The sequence below is a fragment of the Notolepis coatsorum genome, assembly GCF_963971535.1.
Source record: "Notolepis coatsorum genome assembly, chromosome: 20".
NCBI lineage: Eukaryota > Metazoa > Chordata > Actinopteri > Aulopiformes > Paralepididae > Notolepis > Notolepis coatsorum.
In genome coordinates, this window is record NC_140184.1 from 22,015,316 (window position 1) to 22,038,911 (window position 23,596).

The 23,596-nt window shown below is 41.7% G+C and overlaps 1 protein-coding gene across 2 annotated transcripts in view; it reads right to left on the minus strand.

Moving 5' to 3' along the window:
- Positions 1 to 237: 237 nt before the first annotated feature.
- The window catches only part of wdr59 (WD repeat domain 59), a 53,080-nt gene continuing 29,721 nt past the window's right edge, over positions 238 to 23,596 (minus strand). For both annotated transcript variants that reach the window (XM_084337859.1, XM_084337860.1), the window contains exons 20-26: positions 22,646 to 22,727; positions 7,292 to 7,404; positions 6,119 to 6,269; positions 3,252 to 3,336; positions 2,111 to 2,231; positions 1,858 to 2,000; positions 238 to 729 (exon numbers count right to left, since the gene is read on the minus strand). In XM_084337859.1, coding sequence (XP_084193985.1) covers positions 494 to 729; positions 1,858 to 2,000; positions 2,111 to 2,231; positions 3,252 to 3,336; positions 6,119 to 6,269; positions 7,292 to 7,404; positions 22,646 to 22,727 — 931 coding nt within the window. In that variant the 3' untranslated portion in view covers positions 238 to 493. The remainder of the gene's footprint in view (positions 730 to 1,857; positions 2,001 to 2,110; positions 2,232 to 3,251; positions 3,337 to 6,118; positions 6,270 to 7,291; positions 7,405 to 22,645; positions 22,728 to 23,596) is intronic.

Below are 23,596 nucleotides of genomic sequence, written 5' to 3' on the forward strand. Positions count from 1 at the left end.
CGGGATGGACGGCTCTTTGCATTGCATATTTAGACAGGAGTCCTTGAGGCTCAGATCAACGTGTGCGTGCATAATGTAATATGCATGTGAATCCGAGTCTTCATAATCCACATACCCCCTCCCTCTGACACATAATGGACTTTTTTTTTTTTGGATAAAATATTTTTCTTTTACATGAACAGAAATGTAACTTCAACATAATGGACTTTAAGAAGTACCTGTACGTGCATTTGCATAAGAGAGAGAGAGAGAGAGAGAGAGAGAGAGAGAGAGAGAGAGAGAGAGAGAGAGAGAGAGAGAGAGAGAGAGAGAGAGAGAGAGAGTCAATATGCCTCTTTCAGTATGCAGGTGAATGACAAGGAACCGGCCACGGTCATTCGGTATAACCCAGTGTTTAGAGTCGCCTGCTCTCCACCCGCTTGGCGTGGGCTCAGAAGGTGCTCTGTAGTAGGAGGCACTGGCAGCCGCACCCAGCGGGAAACCAATCCTGGGCTCAGAAGATGCTCTGTAGCAGGCACTGGCAGCCACACCCTGTGGGACACTCGTCCTGGCAGCGGAACCACTCCATCATGTGGCTGGTGTGTCCTCCGTGACCGCAGCTCAGGCAGAAGTTGGACGAGCCGCGCACCGCCACGTGACAGATGGCACACTGGAAGGTGAGCCGCTTGCACACCGCGCACTGGGTCCCCCGGGCCTGGCTCCGGCAGTGGCAACAGTACACCCCGAACTCTGCAGGAGGACGGCGAGAGAACAGCGCAGCGTGAGAGACGCAAAGGAAGACGTTTAGTCGTTGTGCCAATTCCCCCCCTCCCCTACCTGGTTGTTGTGCGCATGTTCTCCCACTGGTCGGTACAAGGGAACCCTAAAGTCATCCGCACGCTTCCTCCGACACGCGCAGCGACAGCCAGTGACTCTTTTTTCACCTGGCAGCGAGGACTCTCATTGGTGAAGTGTAACGTGTGGGAGGTCACGCTACCTTCATCAAGTCCTGCCTCCGCTGAGCAAGTGCCCAGACCTGACCTGTAGGCGTCGCTGTCCACAACGCCAGATTCCCACCCATGACTTGCCCTCCCCCTAACCCAGCCAAACGGGTTAGTATAGCGATCAGCCCAAGCCCCAAGCAATGCTGACTCCGGGAGTCGAGACCGCAGCCTCTTGCATTGGTGACGAGCGCAATCTCCGCTACGCCACCTGACCGCCTAGCTAAACATCTTAAGGCTGGTTTATGCCAGGACGCTTGACACCTTACAGGATTGTTTTGCGTGACATAAACCATGCGTTAAGACACTAACACTATTCTTTAACGCCGTGCACGGCCAGAACTGTGTTATGTCGCATACACTGTCAGATTGTCGCATGATGTGACTGGATGTAAGGCCAACTGTGCCATGGATAAACTTACCACTTTGGTTTAAGCTATAGCTACTGTAATGTGTATACAGGGTATACGGCGGCTTGGCGTGTATTGTTTTTTTTAGATGACAGAAACCATCGGCAAAGAACAAAAGATAAAAGTCGAGTGACGAACAAAAATGTCGACCGCCGTAGCATAGAATTTATAACTTAAATGGCTGTCTAGCAAGAGGGATTTTACTTATCAGTACCATATCATACTCTGCTCAAAGCTCACATTGTATGATTAATTGGTAGGTAAATCATTTTGAACAGCGACAGCAGCCATTGGAGCCCACTGGGGGAGTACAAGCTGAACCATATCGACTAATAAGGCCTCCGGGATACTTGTTTCCAATCAGAAATAAAGCAACCTTATTACTGGTGTCACCTCCCAGGCAGACAGCTCTTTAATATATAATAATATAATACAGAGAATCTTAAAAACACATTCCAGTGACTAACCAATGCCCTTGTGCGGTTCAGGAGGGCAGGAGGCGAACTTGAGCACTTCGGCCCTCTTCTCCTTTAGTCCCCAGCGATGGAGGATCTCCCCGTAACACTTCTTAAACTCGTCAAACTGCAACGTGTTGGCCGGGTCCAGGAGTCTAGTGTCAGCGGCAAAACACGCAAGAATACATTACACCGGTCCAGAGATCGAGTCATGTTGTCACAGGGCCTAATTAGTGCCCAGTCCCGCTCTGTAGAGATACGTCACCTCTTGTTCATGTCGTGCAGCTCCCGCTCTCGCTCCCGGGGGTCGGCGTAGACCTGGTTGGCATAGCGATAATCGTCGGGAGAGGATTCGCCCCACGGGGCCGTGTGCTCCGAGTCCCGGCCTGATGAGAACAGAATAACAGTCTTACCCTGCAGTGGTGTGATTATCTAACGAAAAGCCATGGATTAAAAGCCCAATCAGTGATCCAAATGGAAACAAATGAGGCGACAGTGGCTCATGAGGTAGAGCAGTCGTCTGGTAGTCGGAAGGTTCGCGGTTCTAATCCCGCTGCTCCCGGGCAGCGGGTCGATGTGTCCTTGAGCAAGACACTTAAGCAACCCCTAACTGCTCCCGATGAGCAGGTTGGCACCTTGCATGGTTGCCTCTGCCGTCGGTGTGTGAATGTGTGAGTGAATGGGTAGAATGTGAGGAACAAATTGTAAAGCGATTTGGATAAAATGTGTGAATATACCCCATATTGCTATGATTAAAAACAAAATCACGGATTGGGGCTTCAAAATAGGTGGAATAATGAGAATGAATATATCAAATTACCTCAACATCGCTCATATAGTTTACATAAATCTCTACCGTTTTTCCCCAAACTGCTTTATTTTTTAGATAACATGTTTTGTTTACATTTTGTCCTATTCAATAAACATTACAGACCTGAAAATGTGTGTCAATGTTAGCTAAAAGTCACTGCATAATTAAAATCCCTCTTCAAGCAGAAATTAGAGTTTGAAATGTAGCACTTGAGCGCTTGTAAGGAACTAGTTTTCCAAGTGTGAAATTCAACAGCTCCCTTGGCTCTGTTGTGATTATTCTGTCTCACAGGATATAGACTGTGGCTATAAGCATGTCATTGGCCAACTATTTCAGTCGGAATTCTCCTCTCCTTCTGGTATCTGTAATACTATTTTGTAGGGCTGACCTCGACTAGTCGAATAGTCGACTGCCAACCTTGAATGCACAAAAAAAAGTAGGCCTATAATATATATAATATTCACAATTAGCATTGTCCTGAATAAATTCCTTGTTGACCAATATTCATAGAGCTTGATAAGGCTTTCAGTCTTGCGAGGAGCACTTCCCGTTCCACTGTACAGTCTGTCATTGACATAATGCTGTGTCGTTTTACCAATATTCCAGGTAGTTGTGGTGATGGAGTCTGAGGTACTTGAGCAGGAGCCGCCTGAGGTAACAGAACTGGAGGTGTAACTGGGCTGAGAGAAGGAGAAGCCAGAGGTAGAGTATATTACAACAAATTATCTAAATTATACATTTAAAAGATGTTAGTCCCCAGATTCCACACAGCACATTTGGTGAGAATCGGGTGAAAAGGCTAGGTGGAGTAGGGAACCATTCGAAATTGGCAATTCCAATGTGGCAGACTTCATAGGTCCGTATAGAACATTTGCTGTCCATGTCTGGATAGGATGCACCGATCCGATATTGATATCGGATATCGGCCCCGATATGACAAAAATAGCTGGATCGGGTATCGGTAAAGAAAATATATATATTAGGGATGCTCGATATTGGCTTTTTTACCGATACCGATATACCGATATTGTCCAACTCTTAATTTCCGATACCGATATCACATTTTAATGCCGATATTGGCCGATAATATCGGACATCATTTCTATAGAAATGTAAAAAAAAATTAAATAAAAAAATGTGAAAACCGATAGATATTTTCCGATATCACATTTGAATGCCGATATCGGCCGATAATATCGGTAGGCCGATAATATCGGACATCCCTAATATATATATATATCGGATCTTTTTTATATGGGTTAGGGTTAGGGTTTATAATATAAGAAATAAAATAAGAAATAACAATTCAGTACATTTATATCTATGTGTTAATTTGTTACATTTTGTTTCACTAAGTTAGGAAAGTAATGTTTTAAGTCAAGCCTGATGTTGCCTTGCACAAAAGAATGATCCCAGTCTCTTCCACACAGTGAGGCATACAGTTTATTAATTGAACAATGGGTATCGGATCGGTACTCGGTATCGGCCGATACCCAAAGCCAGGTATCGGTATCGGGACTGAAAAAGTCGGATCGGTGCATCCCTAGATATCAGTTTCATCACTGTGTAGGAGATAATGCGGGACTGTAGGAAATTAAAAAATTGAAAGTTTGAACTGATGGTGCTATTAGAGGAAAGGTCACAGGGTAACCAAAATCAATATGCTTCTTCTTCTAAGGGTCATGAATATGCATCGCAAATTTGAAAAGATTTGAATGAAAGCTATTTGAGTTATCGCGTTCACACGTAGGACATGCTGGCAAATCAAAGTTTATGCTCTTCTCAAATGGGAAGAGACTCCCAGCTGATCTTCCCACACTTGTTACTGCTGGAGGGACTGACATCGAAAGGGTTGCTTCCTACAAATATCTAGGCATTACAGTGGACGAGAACCTTACGTTTAAATCTCACATAGACAAACTTGTGTCAAAGCTGAAGCTTAAACTCGGCTTCTTTTTCAGAAACAGGTCCTGTTTTTCACTTAAAGTGAGAAGTCACCTGATCTCGACCACCTTCTTACCACTACTCGATTATGGTGACTTACTCTATATGTATGCACCTGATCAGTACCTTAGAAAGCTTGATACTGTGTACCATTCTGCCTTACGCTTTGTCACGGGATGTGGAAATCGAGTGCACCATTGCACCCTATACCATTGCAAGTTATCCATCTCTACAAATATGGCGATTTTCTCGATGGCTCTCTCTGGTGCACAAAGCTCTGCTTAAACTGGTTCCCTCGTACCTAAGTGTGCTTCTGTGCACAAAGCAATATAAGTATGCCCTTCGTTCTCAAGCTGTTCTAACACTGGAAGTTCCCCATATGAGAACTGAATTGGGAAAAAGGGCTTTTAAATATGCTGCTCCTTCATCTTGGAACAAGATACAGGAGGACCTAAAATTACCAGGACTGGTCACCCTCGGAGAATTCAAAGCCATTTTAAAATCCTACGAACTCAGTTCCCTTGGTCAGTGCAACTGTGTTTGATCATTTGCCTGTTTGATAACTTGCCTGAAATTGGAGCTTGATGTAAATGTTTTATCTGTATTTTATTGTGATGTTCTTTTTTATGTTGAAACTTTCTGCTGCCTTGCTTGGCCAGATCGCTCTTGAAAAAGAGATTTTAATCTCAATGATGCTTATCTGGTTAAATAAAGGATTTGATTGATTGATTGATTGACCTACTATGGCAGACGTGGCCGGGGGGAATCCATAATATCCACTCGAGGATATAATTACCTTAGTAAATTGCCAAATTATGATAAGTTTACTTAATTTCAGTTGTTGTGGTTGTGAAACCAATTGATAAACAACATATCTACGCCTTTTTCTTTACATGTTTACATAGCAACATAATAGCTAAATTAATAGAGCAATAGACATGGCTTCCAACTTCCAACATGGCTGCCTGTAACCATTGGTGACCCTTGACTTCTCACCTCAAGATATCTAAATGGAACTACACAAGACTCCTCTTTACAGATCATTTATGCTAGTCGTATACAGAATTAGGTCCAACCAGGCAGTTTCTTTGCATGCAGTACAAATAGATTACTTTAGCCTTTCTTATAAGTAATATATACATACATAAATATATATGCATATATATTAATATTTACAGTACATTTAGTTCAACTGTAAAATATGCCACCTCCAGTATATAATGTATCTTTGCCACAACTTTTTTCTTTTTTGATTATTTTTCACAAACAGAACACATATATCCACAATATAGACCCGACAACAAATAAACAACTAAATAAAAGAATGTCCATGGTCCCGCTACTCCCCAATTCACCATCCACAACTCTTTGATTAATATGTTTGAGGGAGACTGTGTGCAGAATTGTTTTACTCCCAAATATCGGTATCGGCCGGGCTCTAGTGGTTTCTTCTAACATGGAGGAGAAATTGTCATTCTAACTATTCAATGCAAGGCCTCTATTATATTAACGACTTACATAACGCGAGTGGTGAGGTGGGAAGGTGGAGGACTTTGGTGGGTGGTGTCCGTACAGGGAGAAGCAGTCCTGGGGAGAGGCCTGCGCTTTAAACACACTACATAACATGGCCAGGGTCTGGACGTCACTCATCTGACTGTAGTGGTCCAGCCTGGGGAGGGAGAGAGAGAGGAGGGGGGGGGGGGGGTGTTTGATTTTCAGGCTCCACATTTAAAGGGGCACTTTACTGAAAAACAGTGCTGGTTTTTAACACACATCTCAGATACTGTAGACAAACTGTAGACAAATCTGTAAAATTGGGTTTCATACAGTACAATCATGCAGTACAAATCTCATGCTTACCAGAAATGTCCTTATCATCGCCCCCCCCCCCCGCCAGAAAATATCCCATTTAGCGTTGAAAAAAGCATAAAGATCTACTAAAGAGGAGAGCTAAAACCTAACCTAACTCATTAGTATATGATCATATATCAGGGGTTCTCAAACTTTTTTATACCACGACCCCATTTTATTTCTAAACAAATTTGGCGACCTCACACTTAATGTATTGTGTAATTTCAACGTGGAATTAAGGAATATCAAAATAAAAGCACACATTTATAAAACGATGCATATTTAGCCAAAATATGTTGACCAAAAAAATAAATTAGAAAAAAGTTATTTTTTTTGCCAATGCCCCACTGTCACCTACCCACGACCCCACTTTGGGTTGCGACCCGTAGTTTAAGAACCGCTGATATATATGATCACTCTTGTCACAGTGGAGCTCGTATGATCATGTGACACCCTTACCTTTGTGTAGTACTGGTAGTACTGGGAAAAGATGCAAGCATGAAACAAATCTCCTTCATTGATACCTAACCTTAGCAGCTTCACAAATATGAATATCAGAAGACAGTTGAATCCAACATTCACCAGATTACTGGAGATGAGAATTTAATGATGGTAGTTTATCATGCAATGATCCATGAAATTATACAGCTCTCTATACATGACTGGCCAGCCCCAATTGGATAATTACCATTGAATAATTTCCTATAATGTGTTTTTAATACCTTGTTTGATAGGCTTTCGGATTGACGGATTTCACACTGTTTATGTCTTGCACTTAGATGCAGTGTGTGCAAATACATAGATATCAAGGGGGGAAATAGTGAACGGCCTGCAACTCACAGAGTTTCCAGCAGGTGGCGACCAAACGGGTGTCTGGCCCAGGGCATGTCGGTGTCCGGGTCCGAGTCTGGGTTCAGGTCAAGACTAGTGGCTGCAGACGCCAGGGCCCAGACCTACAAACACACACACACACACATCAGATTTACATTTAGTAATTTAGCCGACGCTATCATCCAAAGCGCTTTACAGATTGTGCACAACAACACAGCAAAAGAGGTGCACCTCTGGCAGCTAAGGGTTAGTCGCATTGTTCGTCTAGCAGTAACACACTTGAGTGCATAGTAGTTTAGACATAGTAGCATAGTACTACTGTTACATCATTGTCAGTATGTCCTTTTGTCACTCATTGAAAACAATAAAACAATGTGAAGATAAGAAATAATTGGCTAAATGTCATATGATTTTGGTGAATACCGGTAATCAAATAGGCCCTTTACTGACAAATCTGTAAAATAGTCGTTGTATTTTTGCACATGAACGCAATCATGCAGAATGACTGAAATCTAATTGTGTTCTGCTAAAGCATGTTTGTGAATATTGTTGCGATACCAAAGATCAGTTCATCATTTTCCAGGAAATAACAGTATGAAGCAACAACAACAATAACAACATGAATGACTGACCCATCACAGACTGATTGAACTATGATCCTAACAACTGATTTGCCGACAGATCAAATAAGAGGGGACAGCTGTAATGCAAACATGAGCGGAAACACAAGCACACACACAGGTTTGATGAGATCAGAAAGATTTGTATCAGACAGAAGGAGGAATAAAAAAAGGGATGATAGAGATGTTTGGGTTGAGACTCATCCTAAATGATAATTTTTTATTCAATATCCAGTCAGAAATGCCATCCCTGGAGTGATTTGAAGTATGCTGTTATCTACAGTCACGCTCCAGTCAGAGGAATAAGGCCAGCGCTTATCGTTTGTCCACAAGCACATTGCCAAGGCCTTAGAGGGGTTAGGCCATCACTGTGCTCTCTCCTCAGGCATCTCCATTCATTTCTATCGTCTAGATTTTGTTCAAATTAAAAAGGAGGCTTGGGGCGAGTTTAACCATAATAATCACTCGTTTGATGGTGCGTTAGAGACAACATTCAAATCACATGACTTCTTTGAACACGGCAGTTGCAGCTGCCGATACGACCGACGAGCAAAAGTTGTGCTTTTGTTGTTGATAGGCTTTAGTGTGGGCAGGATATCTGATGACCGTGTCTGATATGATCACGGGACACCATATCATGTGATTGTGTGTATGTTGGTAGTGGATACAAGCCAAGGCTAGCATTAGATGCTCAAAGTGCCATGCTGTGCTGCTCCCCTTAGCCACCGGAATGTCCATGAAATCCAGTGATGCCAAAGCAGAGGACACTATTCAAACTGAATTGAACGTTTCCCCAATTACCCTTTGCAGTGATTTTTTTCTTCTACTGACTTAAGTATGATTTTTATGAACAATCTGCAGTGTAAGGTTCACATAATTAAAACAAAATGATCAACAATCCATCCGGATAAGTGGAAGGTGGAGATTTGGAAAAAACCTAAACTTAGAAAATATGTTGTAATTAAAAATTTGTATTTTACTGAACATTATGTAATGTTAAACTTAAAGAGAAGACGGAGGTCTCTGTGTGCCCAGTTGAGGTCTGGCACCCTGCCATTGGCTGTGGAAGTGGGTAGATTCCAAGGTAAACCTGAGGAGGAGCGGTTGTGTGTTCTATGTGATCTGAGAGTGGTGGAGGATGAATATCATTTTGTTTTTTATTGCCCTTTGTACACCGCTTTGAGGAGGGCTTTATATGAGAAAATTCAAATTGTAAATCCGATTTGTTTTGGCAGTCTGAGAGTTGTATGTTGAGTTGTTTTTTTGTGGAGGACATCTTCAGTTTTGCAGGATTTCTGGAGAAAGCATGGCACTTGAGACAAAATACACTATATCCTATATAATTGTATTTGAATTCCTCTTGTTTCTTTGTTTCTATACATTGCCTACAGCTTGTGTTATATTACGTTTTATTGTATTTTCTTGTTCTTGTGGCCATCTTGGTCTATATGTCATTTGTCAAGTAATTGGTCAAGTATATTATTATATACTTATTGTTATGTGTCTTGTAAGCCCATATGGGCTGGGCATACACCTGTATGTAAGACACGAAAATAAAAAAACATCAAATCAAATCAAATCAAATCAATCCAGTGATTAGGTTCTAGTGAGTAAGGAGAGAGGTGTGTATCACATGTACACGACAAGCACACATTGGGGTGACACTGATCACAGCTATGAGAGTGTGTTGGGGGCAGATACAGCTAGGCTAGTAGGCTACCTACACTCTGGTGGGTACGCAGACTGGAGGCTCTGACAGCCCTATCTATTAGGGCTGCTTGATTCATAATCACAATTCTTTTGATTGATTTTTTGATCGATTATTAAAACACAATTACTTATTGACATCTCAAATCTGAAACGTGATTTTAATGAATTGCTGAAAATGCTGGATTCCACAAACATCGAATCCCACATCAGTGGCCCCTTACCAACAGTCTCCAGCTAAACAAATGGCTCTCAACTGCGTGTGTGCTACACAATGTCAATTACATTGCAAACTTTCTGGAGACGTGAACAGTTGTTCCAAAAGAATGGATTCTCTCTAAACAGATCTGGAGGAAGAATGTTCACTTCACATATATTCTACTCTGGTGACTGAATGAATGAATGAATGAAAACTTTATTTAACAGATTGCAGAATGGGTACAATACAGTACGGCTCAATACATACAATTGTTAAGGGGATGCAGACCTGAGAAAGACGTTTGTCTTGTTTCCATCAGGGTCCCCCATTTTCAATTCATATAGACATATATGACATACATGACATACAGATAGTCAGTACTGCTACATCTATACATTTATGACATACCAGATTTGCAAATACAGTACTGTTTGTGATACAGAAGGAGTCAAGAAAAGGGAGTATATACATTTGACGTAGAAACTGTACATTGGAGGTTGGGTGGGGGGGGTTGGGTACATTGGGATATTGACAACCATACTGGGTAATTTACATTGGAGGTGGTTGGGGGGGGGGGGGGGGCGGGGGGCATACTGTATAAACAAGTAACACTGTACATTGAGGGGGGGGGGAGGAGACACTGTACAAACAAACACAATTGTACATTGAACTATTGACAAAACCATACTAGGTAAATGACTGTACATTGGAGGGGGTTGGAATGATTGGGTTAGGATATTTACAGGGGCCAGTGTTGAATTGCAGTCTCCCGTAGGTGTCCCTTGAGAGAGGTTTTGAAAGTGGGTAGTGATCCACATTCCTTTACAGCTTTGGGTAGGGCGTTCCACATTGATGTGGCATAATTGCGAAACGTGTTTAGTCCCTTATTTGAGCCGAATCTGGGTTTGACATGATTTGTGGAGCTCCCTCTGGTGTTGTGATCGTGGTATTCACTGACCTTTGGGAAGTATTTTGACATGTACATGGGTACCTTGGTCGTGTAGTGTATCTTGTAGACCAGGCCCATTGCAAGTTGTTGTACTCTGTCGTCTACTCTAAGCCATCCTAGGTTGTCGAAGTGGGCAGGGGTGAGGTGGGTTCTAGGAGTAAGGTCAAGCAGTAGTCTGACCAGTTTGTTTTGAGATGTTTGTAATTTTGTTTTTAGCGCCTTTGAGGTGCTTTGGTACCATGAGGTGCAAGCATAGTCGTAGTACCCCTGAATGAGTGCTCCTGCCAGAGTCTTCAGGGTGTTCTTGTTTACCAGAGAGGAGATCCGGTACAAGAATCGAGTTCGTTGGTTGACTTTTTTTATTACATTGGATGCCATTTTGTCACAGGAGAGATTAGCCTCTAGGATGGACCCCAGGTAGGTAATTTCATCTTTCCTTGTGACAATATTGTCACCCACTGTAACTGAGAAGCCGTCGGTCTTGCTGAGTTTGTTATTTGAACCGAAGAGAATGGACTCTGTTTTGCCCATGTGTAATGATAGTTTGTTATCAGCGAGCCATATGCAGATTCTGCCTAGTTCCGAGCTGAGGGTTTTTTCAACCTGTAACTTGTTCTTGTCAGAGACCAGCAGGGCTGAGTCGTCCGCAAACAGGAACAAGTTGCAGTCACAAGCTGACGACATGTCATTTGCATAAATTAGGAACAGTAGCGGTCCTAGTATGCTTCCTTGTGGAACACCACAGCTCACTGTGAGGGGGGGGGATAGGGTACCGTTTACCTCCACCATCTGTTCCCTCCCCTCAAGGTAGGATTGCATCCAGCTCACTGATAGACTATCAAAACCAATTGCTTTTAGCTTGTCAATCAGAATGGAGTGATTGACCGTGTCAAAGGCCTTTTGTAGGTCCAGCATGACCATGCCGCAGTATTTGCCTGCGTCCACCTCTTGTTTGATGTGGTCATTCAAATAGAGAAGGCATGTGTCAGTGGAGTGGGATGTTCTGAAGCCAGATTGGAATTCGTAGATTAGATTTTTTTCCGCTAGGTACTTTTCGACCTGTTCGTAGACTATTTTTTCCATGACTTTCGAGATGGAGGTGAGAATAGAAACAGGGCGGTAGTTGCCTGGGTCTAATTTGCTGCCCTTTTTGTGCAGAGGGGTCACCCTCGCAATTTTGAAGTCCTTGGGGACGTGTCCCTGTTTTATGGAGAGGTTTATTATGTGTGTGATGATTGGTGTGATGGCGGCTGCTGAGTCTCTGAGGAATTTGGAGGGGATGTTGTCATGGCCAGTGGCCTTGTTAGGTTGGAGGGCGCTCAGTTTATTGAGTACCTCATCTGTTGTTACCGTTTCCAGCTTGAAGTCGTCCTTGCGGACCCCTAGGTTTTTGTAGAAAGCTACTATGTGTTCTACCCCATAAAGCCCTGAGTGGGAGGGTAGTTTGTTTACCAGTGTTGTGGCTATGTTTGTGAAGAAAATGTTTAAGTAATTGGCTACATCCAGCTTGTCTGTGATGAGCGTGTTGTCAGTTTTTATGTTTATGTTTGAGAATCTGGTTTTAAGTTTTTTACTGCATCCTAGTTGATTATTGAGTAATTTCCAAAGTTCACGTGGTTTGTTTTTGTTTTCCTCAGTTTTGTCATTGATGAAATTCTTTTTTGCAGTTTTGATCATGGAGTTTACGTCGTTTCTTAGTCTGTTTCTTTCTAGTTTGAGTTCAGTCACGTGGGCTTGGAGTTCACTGCTCGTGCTTTTAGTAAGCTTTGACTGACTTTTACGAAACTCAGAGCATTTTTTGTCTCTGGTTTTCATAGCGGCCAGTATTTCGGAGTGCATCCACGGCTCAGCGCGATTTTTTACCCTGGTGGTTCTTAGGGGGGCCATGTCGTTTAGTATTGCTGAGAATTTGGTTTTGAAACCAAGCCATGTTTCGTCAACCAGTGTACCATTGAGTTCATCTGACCAGTCCAGACTCTCCAGTTCAAGGTTGAAGGCCTCGCTAGAGTAGGTTTTGAGGTCTCTAGATGTGACTGTTTTGTGGCAGCCAGCCTTTTGTTTTAGTTTTTTTCGGGTACAGAATATCATATAATGATCACTTAACCCACATGCTATAACCCCTTTATTTGAGATCTTGGACTTGTCGGAGGTCAGAATGAGGTCAATGGTAGTCTGAGTTGATTCACATACACGTGTGGGTTGGGTGATTAGCTGGCTGAGGCCATGCAGATCACAAAACCTACTGAAGGCCTTGAAGACGGGTGCATCTTTTCGTTGCATATCCGTGTTCCAGTCTCCAATAAGAATTTTGTCTACATCCTCAACTCCAGCTAAACACCCATCCATTGTATCATAAAAGCCACTATGATCTGGCGGCCTGTAGACTGTGCCAACCAGTAGGGATTTCGCCCTTTCGAATAGGATTTCCACCCATACAGTTTCAATTGATTTATGATTCAGGTCATTTCTGTTGATGAATTTGGTGTCCTTGTGTATGTACATACAGACACCACCTCCATGTTTGTTCCTATCATTCCTGATTATTGAGTAGTTCTCAATCTCTATCTCTGGATCTTTTACAGAATCGTCGAGCTTAGTTTCTGAGAAGCACAGTATGTTTGCCTTACCATTTATGAATATTTGCTTGATTTCATCCAATTTGTTTTTTAAGCTGTTAATGTTAATGTGAAAAATGTTCAGTCCATTGGCGTTGGTTATTTCATTTATGTTGGCAGGTTCGAAGTATTGTCCGTTTGTAATCTGTTCCTCTGTGTTGTTGTGGGTGGGAAGGGGGGAGGGGGGCGTCGGGTCCCGCGCCGTGTTGGAACAGCAAAGAAGGGGGGAGGGGGGTGTCGGGTCCCGCGCCGTGCTGGGACAACAAAGGACTCGTTCCTGGTTGTTTTTGTTGTTAGCTCTGCTAGCTAGCCGGCTATCGGGCGTCGAGATGTTTACATCCCGCGTCGAGATGGTCGTCATGGTTTCGACCCTCGGTTCACCTCCTCTCGTCACTGCCTCACGTGTGCTCGTCTGCTGCGGCGTCATTGGGGAAGTGTTGCCGTCCGCGCAGTAGATGTAGCCACAGGTTGCGTTGTTGATGTTGTTGGTCGCGATGGGAACCTCCATCGCTTCTTGCTGTAGTCTCTGGTTCCGTGTCATTACGGGACCAGGGTTCTGATGTATGTCACCCGACATGAGCAGATATAATAAAAACATTGATCTCTTATTACACTTGCCTGCCGGGGGTAATTTCTTTCGTTCCGGATTTGCAGTAAGTACTGCGTGGATCGCCGAGGCACCGAAGGGTGGATGTTTCCTCTCCGTGCCCGTTAACAAGTAGAAGTCGCAATGGGACTGTTGATTTACGTTTTCGCTACCCTCCACTTCTGTCTGGAGTTGCTGCTTGAGTTGTGAATTCAGGTACAAATCCATAATCCACAGGAGGGAAAGTAGAAAATGCGCAAAGTACTTTGTTGTTGCTCTGTTGCGTTGGCTGTTGCGTTGATTACGGGAGCTACGTAAAATGCGACCGTCCATGTTGAAGCCGGAAGCACCCTGACAACGGCCTTGCAACAAGCTCTAAGACAGACAGTACAATAACACAACCTAACTCTCATGACGTCAAGACGATAGCGGGAGGACATCCACAGGATTACAGCAGAACTAACAGCGCTCCCCCCCAGCTCCCCCTGTATCAATGTCAAGACAATATCAGGGATCACCATCGCCCCTCCACCCCAGTCTTTCCTCCCCTGTGTCACTCTCCTCCTCCCCCCTCCCTCTTGATCGGGGATCCCCCTCCCCATCAACAACCCTAAAACGCAGGGTGCCCCTCCCCCCATCTTTCCTCCCTTGTATCACTCTCCTCCTTCTCTTTTACCTCTATATTTATTTCACTCATACATACATTTTTTTAGCTACTGTTTATATTGTATATTGTGTGTACATCGTGTCCCATATGTTACTTTATGTTTATTGTGTCCTATATGAATAGAATAGATAGAATAGAAATACTTTAATCATCCCGAGGGAAATTTGGCACTACAAATCGCTCACAATAAACATTTAGGTAGACAAAACAAATCACAAATAAGAATAAAAAATTGCCTAAGAATAAAGAATAAAATAAGCCTAAGAATAAAATAATAATAAAATTAAATTAAATACGGTCCGGGATTCACATTTCCTATGTAATGTATGTACATTCTAATATAAATATACAGTAAAAAATACAGAGATCTACATTAAGTGTACTGTAAGTGTAATATTGACAATGTTGTTTTAAAAGTAAAAGTCCAGGAAGATGGTAACTGTCACTCTGTGCTCAGTGATGCAGTGAGGCACAGTCATGCATTGTAAAGTCTGATGGCTGTCGGAATGAAGGACTTTCTGTGAAAGTAGAGTCGGCTCTGGCCCTTCTTGTAGAGTGCCTCTGCGTGTTTTGACCCGTTCAGTTTGTTGTCGATGTGAACAGGTATTTGTAATCCTCAACCGTGTCCACATCGACTCCCCTGATGGAAATGGGGGTCACAGATGTACTCCTCCTCCTCCCCAGATCCACAACCAGTTCCCTGGTCTTTGTCACATTTAGCTGCAGGTGGTTTTTAGTCCACTACCAGTGCCCGGTATTCCCTCTCATCACCGTCCTTAATACATCCCACTATCGCAGAGTCATCAGAAAACTTCTGAAGGTGGCAGGACTCTGACCGATAGTGGAAGTCATTGGTGTAGACCAGGGGTGTCAAACTCATTTTCACAGAGGGCCACATCAGCATTATGGTTGCCCTCAAAGGGCCAAAGACCGTATAAATGTTAATGTAATGTAAAATAAATGTAGCTACCGTACTCATTTACATATTGTTAAACATGTTGTTTCTGTATTTATTACTTATTCAAGTTATACATATTGCATATGCATTTGCATAGATGTAAAAATATGTTAGCTTATGTTATTTTAACAAAAACTAAATTTTTGTTTATCAGAACCCCATATTACTCCATCAATCAATGATCAAACCATTCAAGTAAATAACAAAGAAGAATATCATCAAATACAAGCTATGACATTAAGTTTGTTCAAAACCTTTTTGTCACAGTCAAGAGGGGCAGAACTAACAACTGTGAGCTGCAAAGAACACGTGGGAAAGATGTAGCAGATGTTACAAAAACAAATGGCTGCACACAACCTTGCAGAGGCCATACATCCAACTAATGGAAGATAGTTTAATTAACTTTAATTAACAGATTGCAGAATGGGTACAGTACAGTACAGCTCAATACACACAATTGTTAAGGGGATGCAGACCAGAGAAAGACTTTCGACTTGTTTACATCAGGGTCCCCCAGTTTCAATTCGTAATGAAATTGCTATTATGTGTCTGCATGAACACACAACTGTAACTGTACTCAAAAATAACAAAATAAGGGTTGTCTCAGTTCACAACTATATTGGTCAAGTTTTGGGTGGGACTTGTTTGCGTCCCTACAGCTCCTTATTCAATTGAGCGAGATGCTCGGTTATGTCACACAGCCAGTTTGCATCTGACAGTTCAGACAATATTTCTTCAACCCTTTGTTACCTATTCCGCCTGGATCTTTTTTGTATTTTGGGCTGTAAAATTGTCAAAGAATGTCTGAGGAGTAAGTGCTTTTGGCTTTTTTCCTTTGTTACTTCATCAATACCTCAGATGTTCAACATACATGTATGTGTAAGAATGTGTAATAACTAAGGCTGTCAAAGTTAAAGCTTTATTAACGCATTAACCCACAATTCTTTTAACGCCGCTATTTTTTAACCCAAGATTAATGTTTAAAAAATAAAAATGTTTTTTTTTTTTTTTTTTTTTACCAGAGCTCTTGGGGGCCACATCAAATGACGTGGCGGGCCATATTTGGCCCGTGGGCCATGATTTTGACACCTGGTGAAGAGGAAGGGAGAGAGGACCGTCCCCTGCGGGGCCCCGGTGTTGCTGACCAGTCTGTCCGACACACAGCTCTGTAGGCGCACATACTGTGGTCTGCCCATCAGATAGTCAACAACCCAGGACACCAGGGGGGCCTCCACCTGCATCGCCTCCAACTTCTCACCCAGCAGCCCAGGCCGTGTGGTATCAAAAGCACTGGAGAAGTAAAAAAAACATGACTCTCACAGTGCTCCCCGGCTTGTCTAGGTGAGTGTAGGCTCGGTTCAGCAGGTAGATGACAGCATCCTCTACCCCCAGTCGGGGCTGGTAGGCGAACTGGAGTGGGTCTAGGTGAGGTTTAATCACCGGGCGGAGTTGCTCCAGGACTAACCTCTCCACGTCTTCATTATATGAGAGGTTAGAGTCCTTGGACGTGCTGGGACGCGAGCACTTAGGGCCTTGCGTGCTATGTTACTTTATGTTTATATTAGATCTTTTTTATATACACCGTGGGAGAAGGGGGAAACGCAATTTAATTTCTCTGTATGTCTTGCACATTACGAGAACTGACAATAAAGCCGACTTTGACTTCCCCCTCCCTCTTGCCAGGTCATCACCAAAGTACCAAACCCCCCTTCCCCCCTCTCCCTCCTCATCCCCCTTTCTCCCCCCACCTGCTTTTCACACCAAAAATGGTCAAACATGGTAAATGCTGGTCTGACTTATACAGCCAGGCATCTCCAAAACATCAAAAAATAACTATTCCACCATCTTTCCTCAACAGCCCGCAACTGCAACCCCCGAAATGTCCACCACGCCCCCCACCTCGCCCCCAAACTACTGCCATCAGTTTGTTCCAATAACAAACCATGCTGTTCCTGTTCTCACTACTATCGGACTCAAGAAGAAATGCTTGACACGTACTGTAACACTTAGTAACATCAGACCCATCATCGCTCAGCCAAGGCCGGCCTCACCCCCCCATCACAAAATCACTGACAATGGTCCTTCTGAATGTTAGATCGTTGAGCAACAAATCTTTCTTAATCAATGATCTGATAGCTGAAAATAATTTGCAATGCATGTTCCTAGTCGAGACCTGGCTAAATTACATTACTGGTGCAACAACGCTGATAGAAGCCTGCCCTCCAAATTGTAAGTATTATCAATCGGTCAGACAAAACAGGAAAGGGGTTGCCGCTATTTTATCTACATCGTTTGTATGTAATGACATTGACATGGGTGACTTTACATAATTTGAATATCTTGCTATTGAGCTCAAAGCTGAACTGTCTTTACTCATCATCACATTGATATTTCAATATTTCTCAGAGCTAATCTCAGTCGGTATCATTAGATGTGAAAGATTAATCATACATGGAGATCTGAATATTCATATAAATAAGAACGACCCCAAGGCTATTGAGCGTATCAACCTACTGGACAGCTTTGAGTTAATACAACATGTAAATGAACCCACTCACAAACATGATAACACCCTAGACTTAGTGATAACAACAAGGCTGAACATTGATAAAGTATCAGTAATCGAATTACCTATCTGACCATCACTGTGTATTCTTCAATGCTAACCTAAACTTAACAGAGACAAAAACTGTAACCATTGTAAAGCAAAGAGTACTAGATGACATCGCAGAAGAGAAGTTCTCCAACATCATGAGACAAACTGAACCATCCAGCCTGGACTGTTCTTTAAACTGCATGGTTGAAATTCTCAACAACACCCCATCATATGGGTCGGTTTAGAACCTTAATGACCAATCAGGTCACCACAATATGTAATTGTTTTTAAATTATTACCTCTGTTTTAATTTTGAGCTATTCTATTCTTTTTAAACGATTTTTTATTATTTTTTTTTTTTTTATGTATTTTAAAATGTGCTCTCAATTATTCTGATTGTCTGATGTCTTTATATTCATGAACACACTGTGACACTTGTGTATGTAACATCTCGACGGCACTGTAAATGAGTTTAATTACTCAGTGTATTATAGAGTATAAATAAAGATTGAATGAATATACACTGAATGCTGTCGCTTCACTTCTGACAGGCATTTTCCCAGATGCATTCAAAACAGCCGTCGTAAGACCCTTACTAAAGAAAGCCAAACTAGACAGTAATGTACTAACCAACTATAGGCCGATATCCAACCTCCCATTCATCAGCAAGATACTTGAAAACAATTTCTCAATACAAATAAACTCCTTTCTCAAAGAAAACAACATCATGGAGGAATTTCAATCAGGCTTCAGAACGCACCATAGCACTGAAACTGCTCTTACTAAAATAATTAAATCAAATCAAATCAAATCAAATTTATTTATAGGGCCCGACAACACACGTTAATGTCCCCATGGGCCGTACAGGTCTTCTTTAAACAAGTCAAGAAGACAACATAACAATAAGTCAAGAACAGAACAAGAACACCATAGGGTCCAAACATTTTTTAGATGAATGCAAATAAATGAAAGAATGCAAGCACTCCCAGACATACCCCACGCGAAGGTAAGGAAAAACTCACTAAAACCTAACAATAGGGAAAAAAAGCTCCACAGGCAATGTGGAGGAGAGAAACCTTAGAAGGGCCGTTCAAGGGGGGATCTCCCTTCTTAGATGTCGGTGATAGTAGTGTTGCAGACGGACAGTTGGTAAGCATGCACTCATGTGTGTGGTGAGACACAGATGAGTGCATGCAATAGCAACTGTACATTTTGAAAAATTAAAGATAGAGCTAATAGCGATGGCAACTGAACATTTTGAAAGATTAAAGATAGAGTTGATAGCGGATCTATTTGAGGCACAGGGGCGGCGCAAGAGGGTCAATTAGTGACCTCAAAATAAACTCTGATGCAAACAAAGTCTCAATTCTCGTCCTATTAGATCTAAGCGCAGCGTTTGATACGATCGACCATGATATCCTAATAAATCGTCTAGAAAAGTTAGTTGGTCTTTCCGACTGTATTAAACTGGTTCAGAACATATATCAAAGGGAGAAAATATTACGTTAGTCTTGGAGATCATTCTTCTGAGAAACATGACACCTACTTTGGAGTTCCACAGGGGAGCTGCCTTAGTCCATTATTATTTTCACTATACATGCTGCCACTTGGAGACATCATTAGAAAACACAATGTATGTTTCCATAGTTACGCAGATGACACACAATTGTACATCTCCGCTGAACCAAATTATCACACAGCTATTAACTCCATTTCTGCCTGTCTCTTAGCAATAAACAAATGGATGACGAACAACTTCCTAAAATTAAATGAGGATGATGAAATCCTACTAGTCGGTCCTATAACAAAAAGAGAAATATTACAGAGCAATATGGGGCAATTTACTCATTGGATCAAACCCGAAGTTACAAGTCTTGGTGTTATAATAGACTCAAACCTAAGTTTCTAAGCTTTAAATCACACATCAACAAGATGACAAAAGCAAACATTTTCCACCTTAGAAACATAGCTAAGGTATGGCCGTTTATAAATCAAAAAGACGCTGAAAAACTGATCCATGCCTTTATCTCAATCCGACTTGACTATTGTAGCACTCCTCACCGGCCTTCCAAAAAAAACACAGAACGACCCCAACTCATTCAAAACTCGGCAGCTAGGCTACTAACTAGAACCAAGAGGAGAGACCACATCAGTCCAGTATTAGCTAACCTACACTGGCTTTCGGTAACATTTAGAATTGATTTCAAGGTCCTCCTCCTTATATACAAAGCACTAAATGGAACAGGAAAACTAACCTCTTCACCATAGCCTTTTAATACACTCTGCTGTTGATTGTACTGTAGCACTATTTTACTCTGTCCATTCTATTTTATTGCACTTCTATTTTACTTAACTTTTTATTGCACTGCACTGTTGCATAATTATACTATCTACTCAATTCTACTATTTTATTGCACTGTACTATTTTACTCTGTCTATTACTTTTTATTACAGGTTCTGTCAGGTATTAAACTGTGTGGGTATCAAACAAGAAAGACTGTCAGGCTTTAAAACTGTGTAGGACCCAGGCCTAGAACTGCGCCCTGAGAGAGGGAACTGCACCCTGAGAGGGAGGTTTGCCCTGAGTGGGAGGTTTGAAGGGTCAAATTGGGTATAAAACAGGAGGGAAGACTGTCAGGTTTTAAACTGTGGATACCAAACAGAGAAGGTAAAGACGACTTTAAACTGTTAAACAGTAATCCAGAACTATTTTATTGCACTGTAAAAAAACAGATTTTATATGTCTGCACTTTATGTGCTAATTCCATGTCTATTATATTCTACTACTTATTGCACTGCACTATTGCACTATTTTACTCTGTCTATTCTATCTTACTCTTTTTATTATTGTCTATTTTTTGTGGCCTGTTCGGATGTTAGATCCTAATGTGAAAAACTGTGATTTTATATGTCTGCACTTTATGTGCTCTTTATGCTGTTGTGAAGCACTTTGAGCTGCAGTTTCTGTATGAAAGGTGCTATACAAATAAAGTTGTATTATTATTATTGATTTGAGAACATCATATGATGACGACTGAATTTGTTTTACCTTTCTTCTCAACCAAAGGCTGCCTTTCTGTCATCTTCTACAAGTTACCAAAGACGTTTCAAATGCTGTGGCTTCCGCCTCCCTCTCAACATGAGCTGAAACTACTGTTTGGGATTGGGGGAAGGAGGGGTGGAGCGCATCGCATTGCGCATATTCAAACAAATTTACTCTCAATAACTGTCAAACTAAATGAATGTGTCCAAAACCGTTTAGCGCTTTTGGATGTGTGTGAGATGATGTGTAGAATAAATCAGCATTGTTTTATTTTGGTGAAGTGCCCCTTTAACAATTATACCAAAACTACCAGGGGGATGGAACAGAGAAAGCACATTATTTTGTCTGGTAATGACCATAGAGTTAATGTATCGAGCAAAGACTCAAGAACTCCCAGGTAACATTCAAAAATTATTTAGAGGGATAAGGGATATAATTTGAGAGGTAACTGCAACATTGATAAGCGTTATGTTGCGTCTCAAGGCGAGCACAGAAAGACTCAGAAGTAGCTTCTATCCCCAGGCCATCAGGCTGCTAAACGAACAATGAATGAACACTACACAACAACAACCACCAAACACACATAGCACACACATCCACACGCACACACTCACTTTAAACAAACACACTGTAGCACCCACTACACACACTTTATAGCACACACCCACTTTAAACAAACACACTGTAGCACCCACTCCCCACACTTTATATTTATGGATGAAGGATTGCACTACAACCCGTACACCTTACTGTAAATTGTACCTAAAATTGTACCTCATCCCATTTCTGCTTTGCACTAGATAGTACTGTACATTAGTACACTGCATAGTATTGTGTATTGTATATTATATGGTAACTCAGAACATTGTACATATGTCTATACCGAACAACTGTGACCTCTTTTTCTTCTTCTAAATTCATGCTATATTATGTTATTATGTTATTTGATACTATCTTGTCTAGCACAGTCTCTGGAGCGTAACAGTAAGAAGCATTTTGTATGAAAGTATTCTGTACTTCTGTATGACAACTATTAAAGAACTTGAACTATGCTCGCACCAATCTCAGGAGCAGGTGCATATCATCATATGGAGTAACTGTGTGGAATGGGCTAGATTTTAGAAGATAAAATGAAGGAAAGCAGAAATATTGCTCTATTTAAAAAAAGGTATAAAGGAATGATATTAGCAAATTACCAAAAAGAGGAAAGGGGAGGTGACTATTATCAATCTTCTGGATTCTAAGCTGTTGTTTTCTTTTTCTTTTGTACTACATTGGATACTGATATAATTTATTTATTTTATGTTGTTTTCAATGTTAAGAATGAAGTTGTTTGTCTTTTTTATTCTTTGTTTCTTTTTTAAATCATGTTCGAAATAAAGATTCATTCATTCATAGACTGGAGGTTGGATTAGAGCAGTACCTTAGCCAGGTCCAGGCGACCCACTGAGAGTGCTGCTGTTGCATTCTTCTGGCAGGTGTCTTGGATGTCACTGACATTCAAACTGTGAACGGAGAGATGAGGTACATGTTAAAACTCACATAGATAAACTATTGCGTAGTGATCCTGTACAATGCATCTATTGAATACATCGCCTTCGGCCTGGTGCATGTATTCCTGATACTCTTCTCTTTATTTTTTTTAGCAAATATTTGTATTCCTTTTTCGTTTTATACATAAAACAAGACAAACACAATACAGTAATAATAACAAGACCGCACAATACCACAACAATAATAATAACAATAATAATGACATTAGCAATAATAAATACAGAACATAAAAAATCTACTTATACTATTACAGACACCACAAAAGACATTTGTATACTTTATATGTGTTTTGGACGTGGATGTTCATAATGTTTAATGAAAACAAAGATGCCGGTAAATGGCGCGATAGCGAGACGGCAAACGAGAATTACGAGGGATGTCAACTGGAGAGTAGGGGTGCTCTTGTGATTGGTTGAAGATTGGTGAGGCTTATGGGTATTGTAGTAATTTTCGGACTATAAGCTGCGCCTTTTTTTCCATTTTTTATATAATATATAGCTTATATAACGGTGCGGCTAATCTATGGATTTTTACAGCTAACGGCCACTAGGGGACCTCCAAGCGAGGCTCCTGCCGCGACAGACAAGCGGAGAAGAAGACGCTGCGAACGGAAGCAGAAGCGAGGCAAGCGGGCTGGCATCAATGCTAGGCTAACGGCTAATCCATTCAAGCCACCGTTGCCGACACTCTTCCTAACAAACGCCCGCTCCATTCGGAACAAGATGGATGAAATCCGCTTGCGACTCACTACTCAGAGAAACTTAGCAGACTGCTGCTGTATGATTTTCACAGAATCATGGATGGACTCTAGCACACCAGA